A 22,620-nucleotide genomic window follows, 5' to 3' on the forward strand; every position below is an offset into this window, starting at 1 on the left:
ATGACAGACACCCATTTTTAGACAGACTTGCGTTCAGTTTAATGCCTGTAAACAGTTTATCTTTTGAACATTTGGACAGAAACTTGGCAGCCAACATTTGACGGGACAAACAAAGGAAAACAAATCAAGCATCACTTCCCATTAGGAAGTAAACTATTGTTTGATAGGACGGAGCACAAGATTTCCAAAACTGCCAGAAGCCATACTGCAGATGCAGTAATGCTTCACATAGGGTTATTTTGAAAATTAGAGATTTATTTTTATTTTTCATTCAATTTGTAAACTTACCATTCACAACTAACTGCTAGTGTCTGGCATATATAAAACTAAAAGTTGTTCTTTGTGTGGTCTCAGGCCTTCATTGAGGTTTAACAGGATTTGGGCCTTGCTGGTGCCTGTAATCCTTTGGCATCACTGTGTGTCTGCTGGTACAGCCAAAGAGGTTCTTGTGAATCAGGTGGGAGGAGGGAAAAAAAGTACCCGTGGGTCTTTGTTAAAGACTTTCCAGCTTGCTATAGGATAAACAGCTTCTGTTAAGCATCTGTGTCTCTCAATTCCTGATGTGTCTGGGTAGCAGACATGTAATGTTCCAGTATATTTTTTCTTGGTTGTCCCATGAAAGAATACGATTCTTGGCTGTGGTGACCGATTGGAAAGGATGTTCCCCTGTAGGCACAAAATGCAGGTTTGGGTTATCTCTTCAGGGATGAAGACTCCTGGAAGATTGGTGCTGCAGAACTCACAGCAAGCACTTCTCCAGAGCCAATCCACAGCACAGTGCCTGTAGATGAGACCTAATTCATCAACCATGCACAAGGTAAGTGCAGGTAGTAGAAGACTGTAAAGCACAGACTCAAAAATCAGGATACGAGGAGGTTGCAGTGAGGACTTCAGTTGTGCTGCAATGAAATCTGTGGAAGTTTTACATGAACTCAACAGCTCCACGCAGTGTTCTGCCTCGTTACATACTGTACTTTCGGCCTCTTCCCTTTTCTCTGCTTTCTGACCAGATTCCTCAGAGCTTTTAAGCTTAAGAGCTTTCCCCATGCTGTCCCCATCCTTCCCTCTCCTCTCTGAGGTAGCTGGTTTCAGAGTACTCCTCACAGTATTTTCTTCATCAGGAGACATTGTTCTTCCCTTACACACGTATTGATTGTGTGACCTGGCTTTCTATTTATTTTTCTGATTCCTGTTTTCCTCACAGGTATGACTTATATTTTCTAATCCTTCAAGACAGCCCAAATTTTCCTTCTCTGCTTTAATTCTCAGCAATTAAACTCCCTTTGAATACCTCTTCAGCCTCAGTAAGGGTGGGATGTTTTCCAACTTGGCCTTTTTGTTGTTGTTTTTTGTTATTATTGTCCAAGAACTTACCCAACAATTAATTTACCATTCATTTAACTTTCAGTCATCATATGATTTTGCTATATTGATTAAGCTTGTTTTCAGCATTTGTGTTTGCTTTACGGTTTTTGGTGTCTCAAATGATTTTGATAATTCCCCATTAGTGTTGGTTTATATATATATATATATGTAATTTTTTTTTCTCCTAGTGAATGAATTACAAATGGGAGGTCAGTTTGGTTGAATGTCTTATTCATATTTGTACAAGAATGTGCACATAAACCTGCAGGAAATAACCATTGTCAGCATGCTGAAAGGCAGCAGGACAGGTCTGTGTGCTGCACAGGGAACAGGTCCATGAAAGGAAATCCATGCTGAGCGGCACTCTCCCCTCTGCCACATCCTGAATCCATTTGTCTTTCCCACCCTCAGGTACATGTTAAAAGCTTTAAAGGTCACCTTTCTCCTGCTGAAACTTGCAGGAGTCAGGAATTACATTCCACGGCTGCCTAAGGACTTGGATCCAAGCCTTGTGGCTGAAAGCACAGAAGGGCCACAACTGTATTACCAATTTCCAAGCATTGGCTAGCAGTTTATTTAATGTTGGTGTCTTTGTATTGAATTGTCTGTCTGAAGCAGATATTAAGCCTAACTCTAATGCTCAGCATACAAAAGGGAAAAGTTGCAGTCCCTTGTAGTCACTTCTGTTAGTGACACAGGCTGAGGTGTGTGTGCTCGGTCTTACAGGTGGCCACGACGCTTTCCCCTTTCTTTTTATTAGATGAGTTCCAATAATCTAGCCCAATAATTAAATACCGAGCATTGGCTAGAAAAATGAATTACTGTATGTAAGTTACAGCTGGAGGTTCAGCAGAAAAGATTGAGGAGGGCTGGTTCCATGAAAATTATCCCTAAAAATAATAATTTCTCACTGCGTTTGGCTCAGCTCCTGGAGCTGACTCTGCAGCTGTATCAATGTTTGCCATGGGATGAGGGAGGGGAGGCTGAATGGGGAAGTTCAAGCCTAGGCTAAGGGTGGGTAGGGACCCTGAGAAACCAGCCCTGGCTGCTGCTGAGCTGGGTGTGATGCTTGTTTGTTTCACTGACAGATCTCAAATGTAGCTTCTAGGACAAGACACCATAAAAAATAGTGATTTAACCATGAAGATTTGGGGTAAAATTGGAACTCTCACATAGTTAAAAAGAGGTGAGCTCCCCTCTTCAGCTTTTCAAAGCAAGAATGCAGGTGGCAGGCTCCCAGAAGATTCATGTGCTTGACCTTGCTGGAGAGAAGTCTGTCTCTGCCCCTAAATCAAGCATCTGAAGCTGTTTTTGGTGTTTCTTGTTGCTTGACTTAGCATCATGTTTGTTCTCTGGCCATTGTGGCAGCCCTTCTTAGGCACTGAGTTTCCCCATAGCTCTTCAAGAAGCTATGAAGAACTTGGTTTGTTAAATTTGGGTTACAGGACTTCTAAGTATTGGGTGCTGCAGTACCTACGACCAATTTTGTGAAGTTTGAAGGTTGGTGAAAACAGCTTTTGATGCCATTGTCTGACCAAGTGCCGAGGCTTAGCTCTCTTTGTGCAAGTACATATACACACAGGTGCATCTATGCATGCATATATATGACAAGACTTAGAGGTTGAAAGCAACGGCATAAATGCAAAATCAATGGATTTTTGCCTCTTATTCATTGCCTTTTTTCTCTACGCTACATGAATTACTTCAATACTTACTGGCTCAGAAACACTCACATACAAGACTATTTAGCTAATACAATTCTTTCTTTGCCAATGAGGGAGCTGTAAATATTTTAGGTATGTGCACCACTTATCTTTTAAGGACAAATCCTTAACTTTATGCTACTACTTTCCATCCCCCCTTCCATTCTGGCAGCCTGCTTTGTGTCTACCTCCCAGACAACAAAATACTCTTATTCTTTTGATCATAAATGTAGCTCTTTTCTGAGCAAGGATTTTAATTGCATTTCAGCTTCTCTCTAAAAGAAATTTTATGCATTTCACAGGGCTGAGGATCAAAGAAAAAGGGCAGAGTTTTGCTCCCTGCTTTTTCTAGCTAATGACTGGATCCTGCATGATGTGCAGGTAGGAAGGTTCACTCGGAACCTCTGAACAGGTCCCTGTCTACTCTTTTTATAATCATGATGTCTTTCCCCAGGAAGAAGAGAACAAAATTGTTAGGAGATAATGTAATACAACAGCTAGCATCGCTCAGAGATGGTTTTTAGAGTTAATGACCATGTGCTTAGGTAAGAGAGAGTGTGTGTTTGGGAGGTGGCAGGAATACAGGAGGAACTTTTTTTTAAAAAAAAAAAGTCATAAGTTTAGCTTCTTAGGAACAGGCAGAGAACATTGTGGTTGCCTTTGATTGTTTTTCTGACCTATAACTGAATGAAAACCCCAATCATGTGAGAGTGTCAAGAACAAGGTTTGCTGTTAGTGCTAGTGCAACATATATATTTGGATATAAAAAAATAGATCCAGGATATATAGGATATTTTGCTGGAGCAAAATAGTCCTATATTTCAAGTATACCTTGAAACTTATATTAAATGACTATAGGGCTATATATTTCAAGGTATACTTTCCTTTAGGAGAAGCTGCATTTCTTTGCATACAGTAGCCAGCATATAGGAGGACAGCGTAATTAAGGTTTTACTTTAAGTCATAACACATCTCACAGGTTACAATACTTAAGGTTACATGATTAAGAGATTAATTCAGGTTGTCAAAGTATGTTCTTTACCACAGATGAGGGATTATCAGTATCATTATCCTCAAAGTGAAGTCCCTACCATCTCATGAAGAGCTTTAAAAAAAAACAACTTTATTGATCAAAATCATTGCCATGGCTTTTTACTTTGGTGGCACAATTAAAATTTGACTTCTCATGCAGCTGCTGAATTCACACCATGTACTTTTAATCAAGCTCTATGGTATTTGCCCAGTCTAGGAAATATGTTCACTAAATATTTAATGAGATTGTGAAACTACTCCCAAAGCTCAATTGTGCTGCGTTAAAAGCTTATAACAGCTTATAACATTGCACATGACAGGATGACTCTGTTTTTCTTTTTAAATCTTAAGATGGAGGGCAATCACCCCTGCACTGAAATGTGCATATCACAGCAGAAGCATCTCCATTCTCCAGTTTCTGCATTCAAAAACTTTTTTTTTTTAAATTGATAAGCCAGCAATATGCCTTTACTGCTAATAGGGCTAATGGTATCCTTCCTGAGGACACAGCTGGAGCCTGGTGTCCAGTTCCTGGCTCTCCCCTGCAAGGCACAGACGTACTGGAGAGAGGCTAGTGGAGGGCCATGAAGGTTGTTAAAGGACTGGAACATCCCTATGATGAAAGGCTGGGACTGGTAAGCCAGGAGAAGAGGCTGAGGGTGGGAATCTTAGCAATTTCTAAGAACTCAAGGCAGAGTGCATAGAGTGGAGCCAGGCTCTTTTCAGTGGAGCCCAGTGCCAAGAAAAGAAGCATAAACTGAAAAGCTGCAGGTACTGTCTGAAGCACCTCCTTACCACACAGGTGACAGAGAATTGGCACAGGCTGCCCAGAGAGGCTGTGGAGCTTCCTTCCTTGCAGATCTTTAAAAGCCATCTGGACAGGGCAGTCATGCCTGGGCCGTAGGGTTGGACAGCAAAGAGCTTCCAGCCATCCCTTCCAACTTCAGTCTACAATTATCCAGTGAAATCCTTGGGGTAGAGGACTAAAAGCACATGTCCTGCTTCTTGTCACCTTAGCTGTTGCCATCTGAAAGGCCTTAAGGGCCTGGCAAAGGCTTTCAGCTACAGAAGACAGAGCAGGACAGCAAGTAGTTATAGGGAAAAGAAGATTAAACCTGACTCTTATTATCTGACACTTGTAATAGAACTGAAAATTAACACTGATTTTTCCTTTAAGCCTTACCATCCCTTTTAGTTTTTTTCCTACTCAGCTTAGACACTAGTGGAAGTCACTTCCAGCTGTCTTAGGACTGTTCCTGTAAACTTATGTACAAGAGACAGAGCAGGTAGGGCCCCTGAACATGAATCTTCATGAAGAGTAGCAGAATTCTAACCCTGATTTAAAAAAAAAAAATAAAAAAAAATGAATAGCAGCATTCTTCAACCACTGCAAGGTTAAAGGTTCCTATAGACAGAAAACAAAGTTCACAATGTTATGGGTACAAATCTTCATTAAGAGCTGCTGGTTCCTCAACAAATCCAGCAGCTAAAGCAGTGCTCCAGCCAACAAAGCAAGGCTTGCAGCAACATTATAGAGAGATGTTACAGCTCTACAGTTTAAAGTTATAGTAACCACAGCAGACACCTTAAGGGGAAGAAAAAACAACAAATCCCTATACTGAGAAATCCACTTATCAGTAAGTTAAAAGAAAACGATTGGTATGGACTTAAATTTGAGTGAATAAAACTATATTCCAATAGCGTCTTCTTGTGCAGCCTATTAAGTCTTAACTGTCCCATTCAAAAAACAAATGCTGATACAACCACTGATACAACCAATTACTGAAAAGCAATGGCATTTGACCTACTTGCATTCTTCTCATTCTGTTATGAATCACTGCAAAGAACAGCCTATAGAAAGTATAGAAAGATCTCCCTATAAAATTCAAATGGGGTCATCTATGCAAGACAGACTTAAAGGAGTAATAAAAACCATGATTTATTACACTGTGCAAAACTAGATTCAGAATAAGCAAGCGCAGAATATAGTAAGTTTTATTTTTCTGTACATTACATATTATTGGTTAAATTTCATCAACAATACCAACACTTCTCAGACAGGTAAAGGAAAAATTGCAGCTCAGCAATTACTTTTGCTTTACAGAATAGAATAAGATAGCTTCCCGGAGAATTTGTTACCTGATTAACCTAGCAGAAGGTGCTTCACCTCAGACTACCTTCCAGGATTTTCCACAGCTTGTCAGGTTGGAACCTCAGTTTGCATTGTCCTGACACAGTCTAGAAACAGCAACTCCATTCTCATTAAGTTTCAGTAATTGTCTTCTTCTTAGAAGATGAATTAATGCAGTTGCATCTGCAGTATAAGTGAAAGCTGTAGCTACAAAAGTCAATTTCCAGTAGCCCCAGATGTCTCTCGAGTTAGAGTTTGCTGAGATATGTTATATATTTAATAAAGTCCTTTTAAGAAAAAAATAAGGATTTTTGCATAATGTACATACAAAAAATGGTTATTTCCTTTATTTATAGGTTCAGATATATAACTACAGCTATATTTTATTCACTAACTCACAACAATTAATGCCTTGATGGTAACTGACAGAAGTCCAAGAGAATTATTGGTCTATTCTTTATAATGGTGTAAATTATATGGAAGTGTTTTGAAAACAGTGGCTTAAAGAAAGAGGAATCAGCAAAAAGCTCCTTTGGTCCCTGAAGGAATAATTTAACTCTTCCAAGAAATTTTCAAAACTCTTCCACATAGTTTTAACTGATGATTTTAACTGATTAAGGCATCAAAAATGTATTTAAAATTGCAATTAAAATGGTCATTCAATGCAGATTCCCTAACAAAGATTAAGTATTTTCTCCTCCTCAGCTCTCTTCTGCAAAAACCAACACTCCAAATATACCTGTCTGATAATGTCCCCCCATATCCACTTTACAAACAACAACAAAACATAACAATTAAATATATTGCACAAGAAGCATGATAGATCCTGCCTGACTCCTCACAAAAATGGCCACAACACAGGAGAACAGCTACTGAACACCTCAAAATTTGAAGAGGTCAATGAAATGCTGAGGAGATACTGGCATAAGACAGGTGTTTGGATCACTGGCTGTGCAGGGGTGTCCTCCATCCTGCAAAGTGAGAGAGAAAATAGTAAGTTCTTTCTATATCCACTATCTTTCTACCCTCAAATTAAAAAAAAAAAAATGCAAGAGTTCACATAAGGGACATGTAACTACTACTTCTGAAGCAAACTGATAATTTGTTTAAGAATTTGTGTGTGTATATATATACATATATATATGTGTGTGTGTGTATATATATACATATATATACACACATATATATACATATATATACATATATATATACACCCATATATATATACGTGTGTATATATATATATATGTATATATATACACACACACACAAGCATAGGCCTTTCCCATTTGACTGTGGTATTGAGATGCTTCAGATTTCAGGAAAAAACACCCCTCCTCCCCTCAAAAAACAGAGCCTGAGTCAGAGCTCTTGGAAAAAAAAAAAGTACATTTTGTTAAATGTAATTTAAAGAACAGCTGCTTTGTTGAACCTTATTGTCTGTTCAATGAAAAACTGAAATCAGATATTACTTCAGGGGAAAATGAGCTTTGTTTTCCAAGTGAAGAGCAGCAGACAATTCCCCCCCAAAATGGGCAGAATGTTTGATGTCCCAGTCAACACAAGTTTTTCTACCTTTGTTCTCTTCCTAAGATGTTTTTCACTCCTACCTCTTCCCCGGCTGAAATTGTTGCCTTAAACCAGATATTTGTACCCAGGCAAGTTAGGAATATAGAAGATGGACAGGATGTATAAAGTCATGCAGAGGAAGGAACTGCCTCAAATCATTACCCATTGGTGTAATTAATGGGATACATAGAACAGAAATTAAGCCCATCAGCGATTTGACTAAAGGAAGGACGTGGTACAGGTCTTGCACAATGAAACAAGGAAGATTTACTCTGGAAGGTAGAGTTCACAAGCAATTGGGTCAGATTCAACCAGTGGGATGATGATTGAAAGTACAGCTGTCTGAACAGCCCAGAAACAGTAAAATCACATTAGTTTAGGGCTACAGATTGTCAGGGCCTGGATTAATCAGTTGGCAGGAGTATTTATGTAATGAGCAGATATAAAAACAAATTAGAACATGGCTCTAATGTTCTAAAGTTAACACTGCAGTATTGTGACCAGCTCTGCAAAATATTGGCTATATTGGGGTGGATATACATACACACATGCCTCTTTATGGAGAATCAGTAGCACAAGCACATTATGGAGTAGATTCCTCACTGAGGCAGCAGTTATAAGCTATGAGGAAAGATGTAGAAAGATTTCTAGAGGTGCAAATACTTGTTTGCTATCATAAACACTGAGATTTTTTTTTTAAGCACAGCCTACTGATAGATTCTGGAAGTCAGTGATTAACATGGTACTTAAACTGGAAACCATTGCAAGGAAGCTTTAAACATCAGAGTGGTCCGGTTGCAAAGGCTCCCATTTCTGTGTTCTTAGTATCTGGTACAAAGAAACAATTGGGAGACAACAGCCCTCTGTGTGATACAACCAGCTTAGTAAGACAGTTAAAGCTGAAGTACAAGAGCTGTAACATGAAAAGCTGTGTTATCACAACCTGTTGCACTGCCAGCCTCAGAAAGTTACACTTAGCTTCCTCAGTCTTACAGAGGAAGCTGCAGAACACTCATTCTCTCTCACTGCTCAATGAGAAAACATTTCAAGTTTAAATGAACTTCTATTTTAAGCGCACCTGCATTTAGTTGTGGCCAGATACCCAACACATCTTTGATCTGTGCTCTGCAGCATATTGAAAGCTCAATTTTCTTTACTCTATTAGTTTTTGAACTGGGGACATCAAATGAAAAGGCTTTCTCATTCTAAGTTCACCAAACCTGCAGTGCTTTCTTTAATATTACAGAGTCTTGAACTCAGCACAATTGTCTGATTATTCAAGGTTCAGATTCATCTTATAATGGAAAGTTCAGTTTTGTACCTCATTGGAACCCTCTACAGGAAAGAAATGCCAGAGCTGTTATGAAAAGAAGGCCCCAGACAGTTCAGTGAAGAGGTTAAACAAACACCTTGACGGATAACAGTCTAAGGCTCAAGCTGTCATCCCAGGTTTTGAGGGGCTTCTCTCCCTTTCCAGTGTTGATGAATTTACAGTGTAGGATGAGAAAGCTAAAATAAATATATGGTAGGTAGATCGCAGACCACTGCAGTTTCTCTCATTTCCATGGGAAATGAAATTATATGCAATTTAGTTAATAGAAGGAAGGAATCTGGAAGTGGAGTTTTCTTACTATTTTCTTTACATGAGTTCATCAGAGATGCCACACTCCCTTCCAAAAGGTTTGCAACACTGAAGTAATTAGGCCAAGCATATGTTCTAAATACTACTCAGCTTTGCCAATGAAAATCATTACTGTACAGATACATTATTTATAATTTTTCATTAAAAAATATAGATGTCCATATGAAAATACTAGTGACATCTCATTTTCCCACTTCTTTTAGTGCTTGCTTTAGTATCACTTGAAAACCAGCTGTTATATTCATAACAGGAAGAAAAAAAGGAACAGAAATAGGCAGTCCTACTTGGAGTGCAGTCCATGTAGGCAAAATACACAAGAAAGGTTTAGTACATATGTTTCAGTCTTGCTCTACTGCTTTCATCTCCCTTCCTTACAAGTGTCATCTCAAGATGCTATGGCAGAAAAAGCACACTCCCAGAGGTAGTTGCTAATAATATATTTTCTACTCATTGTCATGAGAACTTCCTACTTTCCAGGAAATAAGATTCTGGGAAAAGTTAGTTTATTCTCCCTTATTGCTTATTTATACCTATACTTGTAAACATTTTACAAAAAAAATGTAACATGCTTTGCTCCGTGCATGATCATAAAAATGCTTTCAAAAGGCTCTGCTCAGTCAGGAATTATAGAGCCAATAACAATCTCAGTAAGTTCAGTTCTTGTTTAAGTTATTAAAATGGAAACAGCAGTTTTACAGTTAAAGTGATGTGGATTGAAGATGAGTATCAAACTTCCTGTAATTATGAGTATTCATCCTTCCCTTGAAATTTATTAAGTACTGAAAAGTAAAGAACAAGTCACACTGATCTTTGATATATCTACTTAAAGCTAAAACAATTCTTTTGAATTAACAAGAGAATTCACCAGGAAAAATGTTTACTGACAAATGTAATTTTTTGGTTCCTCAGATTTTATCACAACTGCAAATTGCAAAGCTCCCATGACAGCTCTGGAGCTACAGTCCTTTTCCATGTAATTATTTCCACCATCTCCTCATTCAGAAAATAACATAGTAATTGCCTCTCCCACCCTCTCAAGTCATACATAGCCCGTTCTGGGAATTTCTTTTCCGAGAGGCTCTTTTATAAGAAGATGAGTATTCCAAGTGGAATAAAACAGGTTGCAGTACTTCCGCTTAACAGAAAGTGAGGTTGTGTTACTCTTCAGATTTAAATACTGAATTAAATACATCAGGGAGCACGTGAACAGTTACCAACACTGAGTGCACAGACCTGTTTCTTAGTCAATCTAAAGTGTACACTCATGTTCATTAGATGTTGAATTATGGTCCCCAGTTTTCATGGCAATAACAGGCAATATTGCAATAATAAACAAAGATGAAAACTGAGATGGGAAGTCACCACTACCTATCTGATAGGGACATGAAAATTAAAATATTCCTGCTGATGTAGGGAAACAAGAACACAAAGTATCAAAACAAAGAAATTAACGTTAATTCACTTTGACATTACACACCAGTTAGCACTGAAAACAGATGAGACATGTAAGAAATACCTTGAGTAACAAAGCAAGATGGTAGTCCTTTGAGATCATGAAGAAGGAAGCAGGAGGGAAAGCCATAAAGTAAAAGAAGCAGAGTTAAGGTTTATTGAAGCTAAGGTTTATGTGCCATTTAGAAAAATAGTCTTATTCCCATGGAAAGTCACAAGGAATCGAGGAACCAAAATCAGTACAAACCCCAAGACTACTAAAACCAAGCGTGAAACATTCCACTTAAACAAAACAGTTTCAATACCCTGGGCTTTCTGTAATACTGTCAGAACAAAAGGCTCTTCAACTTCTATGGCCATCCCTGGGATATCTGTAATGTACTACTGAGTTCTGTAACATACTACTAAGTTGACCAAGAAAATAAGAGAACTGCCCACAATGGCAACGTTGCCTAGAGGAACAGAAATAGTGCTATATAAATGAAGAGTAAACATAATAGCATATAGAAATAGTAATACATAATGCTTCTCTGAACGCTTTTTATCAGTTTGCCCTTTTTGAACTACTGGTATTACCCATTTTGCTTGCTTTCAGTATGGAAAAATCCTCACTTCTCAAAGTGAATGAAGAGTCATGCAATATGAAGAGCTTCTTACAGTCATTCCCTCCTTTAACACAGAAGAGTACAAGGTGATGATACCACTGCACTCCCTGCAATGAATTCAGGAGTCTCCTTACTGTACTTAGCATTACTATGGTCACAGGTTTTAAACAAATACAGCAGCACATGCCTCAAATGCTGCTTCTTGAAAACTCTTAAGGATTATCATAACATACTGAAAAATGAAAAAATTCCCTTTGACTCTTTGCCAACTCAATTCACCAGTCTTCAGTCCCTTTTTTGTGCAAGTCTTCCTTTAAAAAGGTCAAAATAAAGGACCAGAAGAATTGCCTGGGTAAGATTTAGTTAGCCCTCTCTTGTTGCCAGCTTTTATATTATCATTTTTACAAACTGATGGAAATTCTCCTCAGATACAAAACAGGCATAACTAGTGGTATTTCAGTCTCACTGCTTTGCTTCTTAAAAATTTAAGCTTTCAAATATTACTGTAGCTGATTTCTACAATTTGCACTAAGGGATAGCCCTGAAATAAGCAGTTTCCCTAAATAAGGCAACATTCACCTCCTCCATCTCTAAGAATTTCTGGAGAGCAGTCACATTCCTTCGTAGATTTAATTCAGCTACATTAACAAAACTGTACTACCAGTCTTCATTCAGAACTTCTCGTCTGCACCTATGTTTTGCTTTGCTCTTGAATGAGGGAGAAAAAAATTATGGCAACCCCATAATGTGCTCAGTTCGTTGCCTGAAGCTCTTCTGAATTGTCAAAGCCACAAATAGTTTCCCGATGAATATATTGATCTAACACATTTTGCTAGAACTGATAAAGTTCCCCACACATGCACTTTGTTTCTCATTTTTGTTCAGAAAGCTTGGGAAAGGTTATAGGTACATGTGCCTGAAAAAGCAGAACTGTTCTCCCCCCATACAAGTCAGTGTGACTATGACTAGCAGTACTTTACTCACATTGCCCTGCCACTGTAAACAGAGGAACCATTTTTCAGACCAATGATTAACCTCTTAGTGATTAACCTCTGCCAGTAGTGGTGCCAGTTGGTCAGAAATCAATTCTTTATACAATCTTTCAGCCTGATCAAATATTTATTTTAAAAATCTAAGCCTCGTCTTTTTCTAAAACCTAGTGAAGCAAAACTGAATCCAGGCTTGCAGAACAATTGGGCTGGAGGTCTTCAGTCCAGCCTTCTGGTGAAGGCAGGGTCAGCTATGAAATCAGACCAGGTTGCTCAGGTCATCAACATGTTTAAGGGTGGAAACTGCAAAACCCCTTCAGACCAAGTGTTTCCTTGCTTGGCTGTCCTAAGGTCAGGCTTACATTCCTCTGATGTGGTCTTCTCCAGCCTCTCCTCACATGGCAAGTCCTCAGACCACCCAGACCATTTGGACCTTCCCTGAATTCCACCTTGTTAATCAGCTTTTTTTTTTTTTTTTTTTATAATATAGTGGAGGACCCTCAGCTGGGTACAGTATTCCAGATGCAGTCTAATGAGTGACAAGAGGGACAATGCGTTCCCTAACCCCTTTTGGTGAAACCCACCCAGGCTGCCAAGAGCCTCCATTGCTGCCAGGGCTCACCACTGGCTCAAGCTCACTGCTCACCAGGACCTCCAGGGCTTCAGCAGAGTTGCTCCAAGGTCTGCCACAGCCTCTCTCACTGCCTGGGGCTCTTCCTTCTCAAGTACAAGCACCAGCATTTTCTCTCATTCATGGGAGTATATCAGCGTATTCATCCCTCCAGCCTGTTCCCTCTAACAGCAGGGCTGCCCATTCATTCATTGAATGTGCCCTCCAAAATGGAGGTATCTGCAATCTTGAGAGTACTCTAATGCCTCCTCCAGGTCACTGATAAATCAGATCACCTTATTAAAGAAAGCTGTGTATTTTCCATGCTCATAGTAATAATTCAAATTGCAAACCACTTCCTCCAGAATTTTAGTGGAAAGCATATAATTAATCTGTAACTACAATCACTTTAAGACCCATCCAAATCTCCAGGATGAGACAGTTGGTATTGCAATGGCGATCAACAGGTACTGCTCAAACCAAAGTACCTTTAGCAGCTCATTCTGTTGTGTTTCACTAAAAATATAAACCCACAGAGCAAGTGCTGCTGTTCCAGTAACAAAATCAGGTTGGTAATGTAACAAGATCTGCCTGCAGAGGTTCATCGTCTCTTAATGTCACATATGGTCTGCTATTAAACAACTCCATTTAGTCAACACTAATATTAAAGTGTTGGATGTTCAATTATACAAAGATCAGAATGAGACCGATGTACAGTGAAAAGCATTATACAGCAGACCCGGATGACCCAACAACCAGAAGTGCCCACCTGCATGTACACTGTATGCTTTACCTTTAAAGTATTTTTCAAAGAAAGTGTTGCTTAATGTGTAGGGTGAAATCAAGACTTATTCCACTAAAATAGAATGGAATGAACACTTAGTCATTCTTGACACAGGTTCTTCAGCAAGTACTCAGGCTCTTCAATGCAAAACCAATTACCACTACCTGCTTTCCTACTATTAATTTAGTGAAATATACTAGTACCTGCAAGAGCTTCTGTGCTATGAAGCACCCTCAAGTTTAAAATATCATAATTCAATATCATGCTATTTCTGTGAAGACTAGCCTATCCTGTTCAACAGCCTCATTTTTATATAGAAAATGAGGTCTCACACTGACATGCAACTCTAAAGTTATAGAAAGAGAACATAAGAGCAATTATTTTATTTCTATGAATTAGAAGATAAATACTTCTCAAGATGAAAATTTCTCATATTTCTTACTCTTTGTCCACTTAACACTACCCATATAGTACTTGGGCTGCAAAATTTAAGAAACATTACTGACTGGAAAGCTAAATTATGCTACAACACAAAGTAACAGCATAACTTGAGTTCACATAAATGAAATAGTAAGGTGCTCTACAGAAATTACAACCATCCTGTATGCTTCATGGTCAAGATCAAATTCAACATAAATTTTGAAGTTTCCAGCATTTCTCAGACCTTCATACAGAACAGAAGCAAGACTATAAAAATACAGTTTTGCATCAACATGGTAGGAATGCCACAGTAGTAACTTACTACAGGCTTTATTGATTGCCATGCCATCGTTAGAAGAAGGATGCCATAAGTGGAAGGTTACCTCATACAAGCTCATAACAACTTCACATAACATTAAAGAAATACAAGAATACACAGACTGTAGCTCATCCCCCATGGCAGTTTTCCTTGAAATTCCAAGTATTAAGATTGTCAGATACAGAGATAAAAATGCTAATTCAAGAACAGGTCTGGAATTCAATACTAATTTAAATATATAAAGCTTCCATATGAACATTAGATATTAGCTGTCCAACCACATCTCACATGATAGAACTAAGAAGATTATCTTAACTTTCCTTTCAGATAACCATCAGTAACTGAACACATTTCTGGTTATTTCAAAGCTCTTACCTTCCAGAAGAGAATACTACAATGTCGACAGAAATGCAAGGTGTCTCCATACTGCTCCTTTATTGGGTAGCATTTCTGAAGTGCAAAGTACATCAGCTTCCAGTCAATATGGCCCTTCTCTGATAGAATCAAATGCCTACAAAACTGGACATAAAATACTTTCCTTTAAATTGGTTAAAGAACTAGTCAAATCAGGTAAAGGACTAGAAAACTGAAGGTATCTAAACTGAGGTGTTATAACAGGCATTCTTTGAAGGCAATCTGATATTATACATCTTTGAAAAGTAGTGAGATCCAGCCACAAAAAAAAAGTTAACACACTAAAAATAGGAGTATAGATTTGCCAAGAAAAAGTAGGTCATATACAGCTGATCTAACTCCACTGTCTTGAAATGATTCTAATTATAGTCAGTGATAACTGCATAATAAAAACAATATTTAGAGGCATAAATTAATTTTCTATGTCAAGAATAAGATAATAGTGCATTACATTTCATGAATTTCTGGTAAGATGGTAACCATAGATTTAAACTTTTTCATTTTAAGAATATACACTGTTCTTTCACATCTTATTGTCTTTCTAGAAGCACAGCCATAATAGTGAATGATGTACTTCTTGAACACATATCTGCATGCAAAGAGCAGCTAATGCAGAATTACTATTTCCCTCCATCTTAATCCACAGAAAAGGTTTATTAAGTGTATTTGCAAAAGGCTCCTTATTCCACTCTGTCTGGATTAAATGCTAATACATTACCGGCTTTCTTCATTCACAAGACTACTGCCACATGGGTGAGAACAGCATCGCCTTTGTGATTTCAGCTACACTTCACTTTGTTTCATAATAGTTTCCCTGTGTAAAGTTCTTATTTTTTCCAAAAATGCTCTTCAGATATCAAGTATGTTTTTGTAGTTGTTTCAATGGCTCAACAAATATACTGCAGAGGAGAGGAAAAACAACCCAACTCCACTCTGTTGCTATTAAGGTAGCACACTATTAAGCAGAAAAAGCGGTATTTGATAGAAGTAATTTTTCAGTATCAATTTATTAGATTATTCTAATAAAAATTGGATGTGAATATTTAGGAATACATTAGCAACACTGTGTAGAAGTATTCTTTATAAAACACATTATACTGAAATTACTGAAATGATTGTGATCTTTTTTCCCCAGCATTACCTTAATATAAATTATTCTCTAGCTATTGTCACTGTTCAGATGACCTTACCTTACCTACCCTCAAAATTCGTAAGTCTAGTGGTTGAATCTTTATCACTTTACCTTGAGTTTATCTGAGTTGCCTCAGAAAAGTTCATCTTCCATTAAGCTGTATTTTCCACAGAGTTCACCCTGAAGTCTTTCATCTTACAAAAATTCTTATTCAAGTCAACTGCATGAGTTATCTGATCTTCTCCTCTACCTTTCGCATTATACTAGTAATTAATTTGCTAGTCACTGACCAAATGGTACAACTTCAATCTGTCAGATTTAAGGCAGATTTTTTGTGTCCTTTAGTCCTGAATGTACTAGGTTTTTCAAGTTTTTCATGGAGCTCTGATATAGGAACTTCTATTTTTTAATACCTGTAAAAGGTATTCACCTAGTCTGATTTTTCCCACTTTCTGACATAAACAAATGTTGAAGACAGTTCTGGAGGCATTCCTAGGTTACCTTAATGCTTTACATAAGGGACAAATTATTTCCCTTCACTTCAAAATCAAAAACTTTTTTTTTTCCTAATTTTTTTTCTAGCAAACTTTCTTGCTAAGTTATTCTAGCAAAAAATAGGAAAAGGACATTTTTGTTCACCAGATTGTTCATATAGTCTACAAGTTCAAGCAATCAGATGTCTGCCTACCTTGATTAGCAAAATTACATTTTAGGTACTGAAAATAGTGACACCTTGAAGGTATTCTCAATCACACTTATTACTGCATAGTAAAGAAAAGTCTTGAGAGACTTTGTTTTAAATAATATAAGGAAACAGCGTAATAGCTACCCTAAACTCAGACATATTGAATACAATCTTTAGTATGAGCCACAGAAGAACCCACACTTTCAATATTACCACATGCTGCCACATTTTTTCCTCAAAAAACAAGTTCAACACACCATTTGTATACCGTATTGCAAAGAAGGTTCACATTTATGCAGGTGATTACCTGTTTTTCTGCAAAATGGTACTGGCATAGTTTTTTCCACAGCTGTCTGTCTTCACTGAGCATGTATAGAGTTGGGGTCACTTGACCTAAGGTAATAATGTCCCAGCCATCAGAGAGCCTGTGCAAGATGTTACTCAGCATATGCAGAGGGAGATCACTAAGCGTAAGACCATTGTTGACTTGCTGGAAATAAGAGTTGAAGACTTAGCTACAAAAACTTGGTAGTAAAAGGTACAAACAAAAATCTTGAGATCTCACATCTTAGTTTAGTTCATACAAACCCACTGAGTATCATCTATGGTTAACTGTGATTATTAGCATAGTAATCAAAGTAAGGTTTGAACTGATTAGTTATAGGATAAAGTTTCTCAGTTTTTATTACGGACAGCACATACAAATTTCTCTTAAGAGAACAGACAGACAATTTTCTGTCAATTTCTAAGAGAATGTATGTTGGAGGCATGGTCACTGCTGACAGGTGAAGAATGGAGGCTGCTTGCCCCACCTAGTGGAGCTGCCCTGCCAGGGAGACCTGGTCCCACAGCAGCTGCACTCTAGCAAGCTCTAGGTTAAGTTTGTTTACTTCACCACCATTTATCTCACTTTACACTAGACTTTCCATGGTGTCACTGTTATAAACATCCCTGGGACTATCGTTCTGTTCAAGGCCATCCTGCTTGCATTGTACTACAGATGCAAGATCTCTAATCAGCTATTTCAGCCAACACAAAGCAGCTCAGATGCAAGTGACATGCTGGAAAGAGATGCAGCAAATGCAGCATCACAAACTCTTTGCTGTGGCACATGAGAACTGTTGAGATTAACTTTAGAATAGAAAAAAGAGGAACCTAGTGACTTATTCAGACACCCAGCACACACAGCAAGGCCAACTCCAAAGCTGAAAGCAAACAGATGAAATAGCTGTTTAGTTTTACTGCATGCAACATCTTGGGAGTATTTCATCCAGCAGTGCCCATGACAGACTCAGCCTTAAAACACAAATTTCTTGCTTCAGAAGTTTCCACTTGAAAAAAAAAAAAAATATCTAGAGCAGCATATCATCCCACATACTTTGAATAAAGTTGTACAGCCAGAGTCCAGACACTGAAGTCATTTTATTTATTTATTTTTAAAAAAAGGCAACTGTGCTAATGATTACAACTGTGGAATTGCCACTTGAAATTGTTTTCCTGGTCCATGTCTGAAATTCAATTTTGGTTTTATTTTTAGTACTGGAATATTTACTTCTGAATCAAAGATTTGTAGATTAAGTAGACAGAAAAAAAGAAACATTTTAGAAGTTGATTGGATAAGAAAAAATGCAGCTATACATCTGTCACAAAGCAGGAGTATAGGCACTGTACTATTTCTTATTAGAGAAGAGCTGTGAAAACATTAGAAATTGTTTCCATTTAAGTAACTTCACATTACTCCTCCAAAACCAAAGAAAACTGAACTGTGGGCTTCTTGTTTCTCTCAAGGTAAGTCGTATATCACTAGGTTTCCTGTAGGAGAAACTTCTTTCAGCCAAGTTCATTTTAAGATTTAAACTTATGCCCACTTACAAATCATGAACCAATGTTCAATATGCTCTCTCTCCTTCCACCCCTCCCCAATACCTTATCTGGGCAATTTAACAACATACCTTGTTCATCTGAAGGTTTTTTAGCTGTTGTTGCCACAGAAGGATAGTTTCTAATCGGCAAATCCAAATATTAATGTTTCCAACCAGAACAGATTTTCCTACTCCCCTAATTAGTATACAAAGAGTAGAACTCAAATCCTGTAGGAGATCTTTGATTAATCGTGGATTATATTGGTCTTCCATGACTAGAAAAGACACATCATGCAAATTGAGAGACAACTGTGTTACTAAGTTCATTACAATTGTTTGATCTAACACATCATTTATCACATTTCATAAAATTTTTAATTTAATAGTAGTTTCTGAACAGAACTTAGTTGTCATTTAATTTCAATCTGTTTCAATAGATAGAAAACAGTAACAGAAAACATTCATACTAGATAGCAAGCATTTCTATGAAATCTGAAAAAGCAGATAGATTATAAAATACTAGGTCCTACCTTTCCGCACAATTTTGTCCAAAATGTTAAAGTAGTTCTTCTGTGCTGCACCACTCAGTGAAGTTAACTGGGACTTTGCAATTAACTGTAAGAGCTAAAACAAAGAAATAGAAGTTATAGGGAATCAGGGAATCTTGAGATAGGACGAGGGGGAATGGCTTGAAACTAAGAAAGGGTAGATTTAGGATAGACATCAGGAAGAAGTTCTTTATTCTGAGGGTGGTGAGGCACTGGAATAGGTTTCCCTGAGACACTGTGGATGCCCCATCCCTGGACCCATCCTTTGCCTTGGATAACCTGGTCTAGTGGGAGTCATCCCTGCCCATGGCAGGGGGTTGGAATTAAGCTGGTCTTTAAGGTTCCTTCCAACCAAAACCATCCTAAGACAGACAGAAGTAAAAGACTGTTTCAAATACACATTCAGTACATACATTCACTTACAACAGCCTAGATTACTACGACCATATCTCGAAAATAACACCACAGAGTTTGGAACATGAAGCAAGACAAACACAAAAAACCTTAGGCATTCCCAATGGCATCTCATGACCAACTCATGGAGAGGAATATATTTGTATAGTATTTTGAAAATGTATGTATTTATCATAGAGCACGTGACATACGGTCTTTGTAAACTGTAATAAAACAGAGAGAGTGTGTTTGGAAGCTCACAAATACAAATTACTTAAGTCCTGCTTATTCACTTTTGTTTTAGATTCGGCTTTGCAGCTGATAAGGATTGTCCCTAATAGAAGATGGTCTCTAAAAACCTCTCTCAAATACAAGAGACTTTGATATTATGACAGCGCTGTAATATTTAGAAGCTCTCTGGTTACAATTCATAATGCTGAGTTCAGGAAAAAATTTCTCAATGCACCAGAAACAGAAAGCAGGGAGCAGAAACCACAAATCCTACAGAGTACTCTGAACACCAGCCTGCAGAGCCATGCTTTGTAGGGGAGAATCAACTATTGGCACAGAGGATGAGCAAAGACTAAGCCTGCCAAAAATTATTTTGTATCTTCATTTCTAAAACAGTGACTTGACACTATACTCAACGTTAATTTTCCTTTGGAGGAGGAGAGAATACACCTGTTCTCTCCCTCATTTAATAATGCTCCTTCTGGCTTCTCTGCATGATCCCTGACAAAACATTATGTGCTGTGAAAGGAGGAATTAACTCCTGACATATTTAAATACAATTAATTTATTTATACAGCTTTTGAGACTAGGTATCAGGACCTCTTTCTTGGCATTTTTAAAACCTTTTAGTTTGATTAACAATTTGGAGAACACCTAGATGTCTCTGGCAGTTTGCCAGCTCAGGCAAGTATGTACATTTCTCTTGATTAACTTAAAAATAATCAGTCCTGTCACTTAGACTGCAGATCAAATCCAAGGAACAAATTCTACCCAGATGATTTTAATGAAGATTCCATTTTCAAGGATGGTTAACATGCAAGGATTAAGACAAGAATTTTAGCAGGTGCGCATGTACAAGGATCTAACACAAGCTGATTCTTGGGCTAAGTGCATAGCAATGGCTTATGCTGCCTACTAGGGATTATAGCCTCAAATGTATCAACTATTTATTCAAATAGAAAAAAAAAAAATCTTAAAAGGCCATCCATATCAGTTTATGTATCAGACATTTAATAGCTAAGAAATATTATAAACAAGCATAAACAAGTACAGTAAAACAGTTGATCCACCCTCTGAGGCTAATAGGTTAGAACATAACCATCTTTAAAAAAAATAGTGCGTGCACATACAAAAAAAAATCTATAGGGGACATAAAACATCCAAGTACCCTAACCACTAGCCTAGGGACAATTTTTTTTTTTTTTTTCCATTATTTCCTCTGGTCCTATAACTCCTGTTTTTCTGGAGGTATGCCATACAGTTTCACAAGGATGGTCACAAGGATGGGCTGAACACGTTTTCTCTCCAAATAGTAACTCCAATAGTTAGGGTGTTCCTTCAGTAGGCTTATTCAATTATGTTTTGTGTCTTTCCAAGTTCTGAATACTATCCTCAAAACATAATGGGAGCATGATTCCCTGCACTAAGTGCAGAAGAAATCACAGAATATTTACACATCAAGTATTGTTTTCGAAATTGCTCTTCTAATTCTATTTAAGATTAAGATTATATTTAAGATGTATTATGCTTTACTGTTTGTTTGTATAGGAAATATTTTCCTTTAAAGAGGTTTCACTACCCAGACTAAGGAAAAACTGAAACTATCATTGTTTCACTGTAAATATATAGCAGAATACTGGCCATCACCATCATTCTCGAGATATAGGCTTTCACAGACCAATATAACCAGTTTTCACAAAAGAAAAATCACTCAGTTCCAAGTAGAAGCCCAGCGGCTTAATGCAGTATAAATTATGTACACAATATTTACACAAACCACAAACTGGTCAATGCAACATTTTCTGTACATAGGGATACATCAGAAAACACATCTGTAAAAGACATATATAAAATAGAGAGCTTACTTTGACCACATAATTGAACCTTCTGATGTCTTGAATTGCACTTGAAAAATCTAAGCGATTAAAAGCTTCTCCTAAAGTACAATAGCCATGTCTCTGAGAAGAGAAAGAAACACTGTAAATGGAAAGAAGCAAACAAGAGAACATCCCTCTCCTCCCCCAAACTGTTAAGGTCTATATAAAAGCACTCTACCATGCAACTGAAGCATATACACACTGCACCTCCTAGAACTGATGTAACCGGCCTGAAGTTTTTATTTTTCGTAGAACAAACGAAGCCAGATATGCTATTTAGAACTAATAGCTACCCACATGATATTACTTGATAGCAAGACCTTTAAATTCATAGTAACTGTGCAATCTATAATCACTGGTATCCATGTGGAACTGGGAACCTGTTCCACTACTGCATGGCCACCACGCACTGTAATTGCCTCAGCACAAGGTGCATCTTGCTCAGACAGCAGACTGAGCATACAACCACATGCATGCACTGAGTTTACATTCATATTTGAGGTAAGAACGTGGCTACTTGCTCCTCGAATTGGAAGAACAAACAGCCAACATCTTGAATTTGTTTTCTGGGCACTAGAAATTTAACCACACTTTTCTTAGATACCAAGAGCAAGAGAAATAGCTTTTCTTTTTAATGCTTCTGCACAAGTATAATAAGGTAAAAGCAAAAGTTTCAGAGGTTGTTTTTGAATTACTCAGGATGGTAGTGTCAGCTGGAAATGCCATGGGATCAAAAACTGAGTAAGTGTATAGCCACGCAGAAGACTGCCACAGTGACCTTCTTGAGGGAAAAAAAATGGTGAAAGGCTTCATAATACCCTTCTAATGTAGAAGGGCAGCCTGTGTCACTGCCCTGC

General features: G+C 37.8%; 1 protein-coding gene across 3 annotated transcripts in view; it reads right to left on the bottom strand.

Moving 5' to 3' along the window:
• Positions 1 to 6,020: 6,020 nt before the first annotated feature.
• FBXO25 (F-box protein 25) overlaps positions 6,021 to 22,620 on the bottom strand; it is a 30,136-nt gene continuing 13,536 nt past the window's right edge. For 2 of the 3 annotated variants that reach the window (XM_082758224.1, XM_082758225.1), the window contains exons 5-11: positions 21,752 to 21,844; positions 19,245 to 19,338; positions 18,805 to 18,989; positions 17,160 to 17,342; positions 14,997 to 15,140; positions 10,959 to 10,985; positions 6,021 to 7,202 (exon numbers count right to left, since the gene is read on the bottom strand). In XM_082758224.1, the coding sequence (XP_082614350.1) occupies positions 7,113 to 7,202; positions 10,959 to 10,985; positions 14,997 to 15,140; positions 17,160 to 17,342; positions 18,805 to 18,989; positions 19,245 to 19,338; positions 21,752 to 21,844 (816 nt within the window). In that variant the 3' untranslated portion in view covers positions 6,021 to 7,112. The remainder of the gene's footprint in view (positions 7,203 to 10,958; positions 10,986 to 14,996; positions 15,141 to 17,159; positions 17,343 to 18,804; positions 18,990 to 19,244; positions 19,339 to 21,751; positions 21,845 to 22,620) is intronic. The other variant, XM_082758226.1, reaches the window with a different exon arrangement.

The sequence above is a fragment of the Aythya marila genome (assembly GCF_965140915.1).
Source record: "Aythya marila genome assembly, chromosome: 3".
Taxonomy (NCBI): Eukaryota; Metazoa; Chordata; class Aves; order Anseriformes; family Anatidae; genus Aythya; species Aythya marila.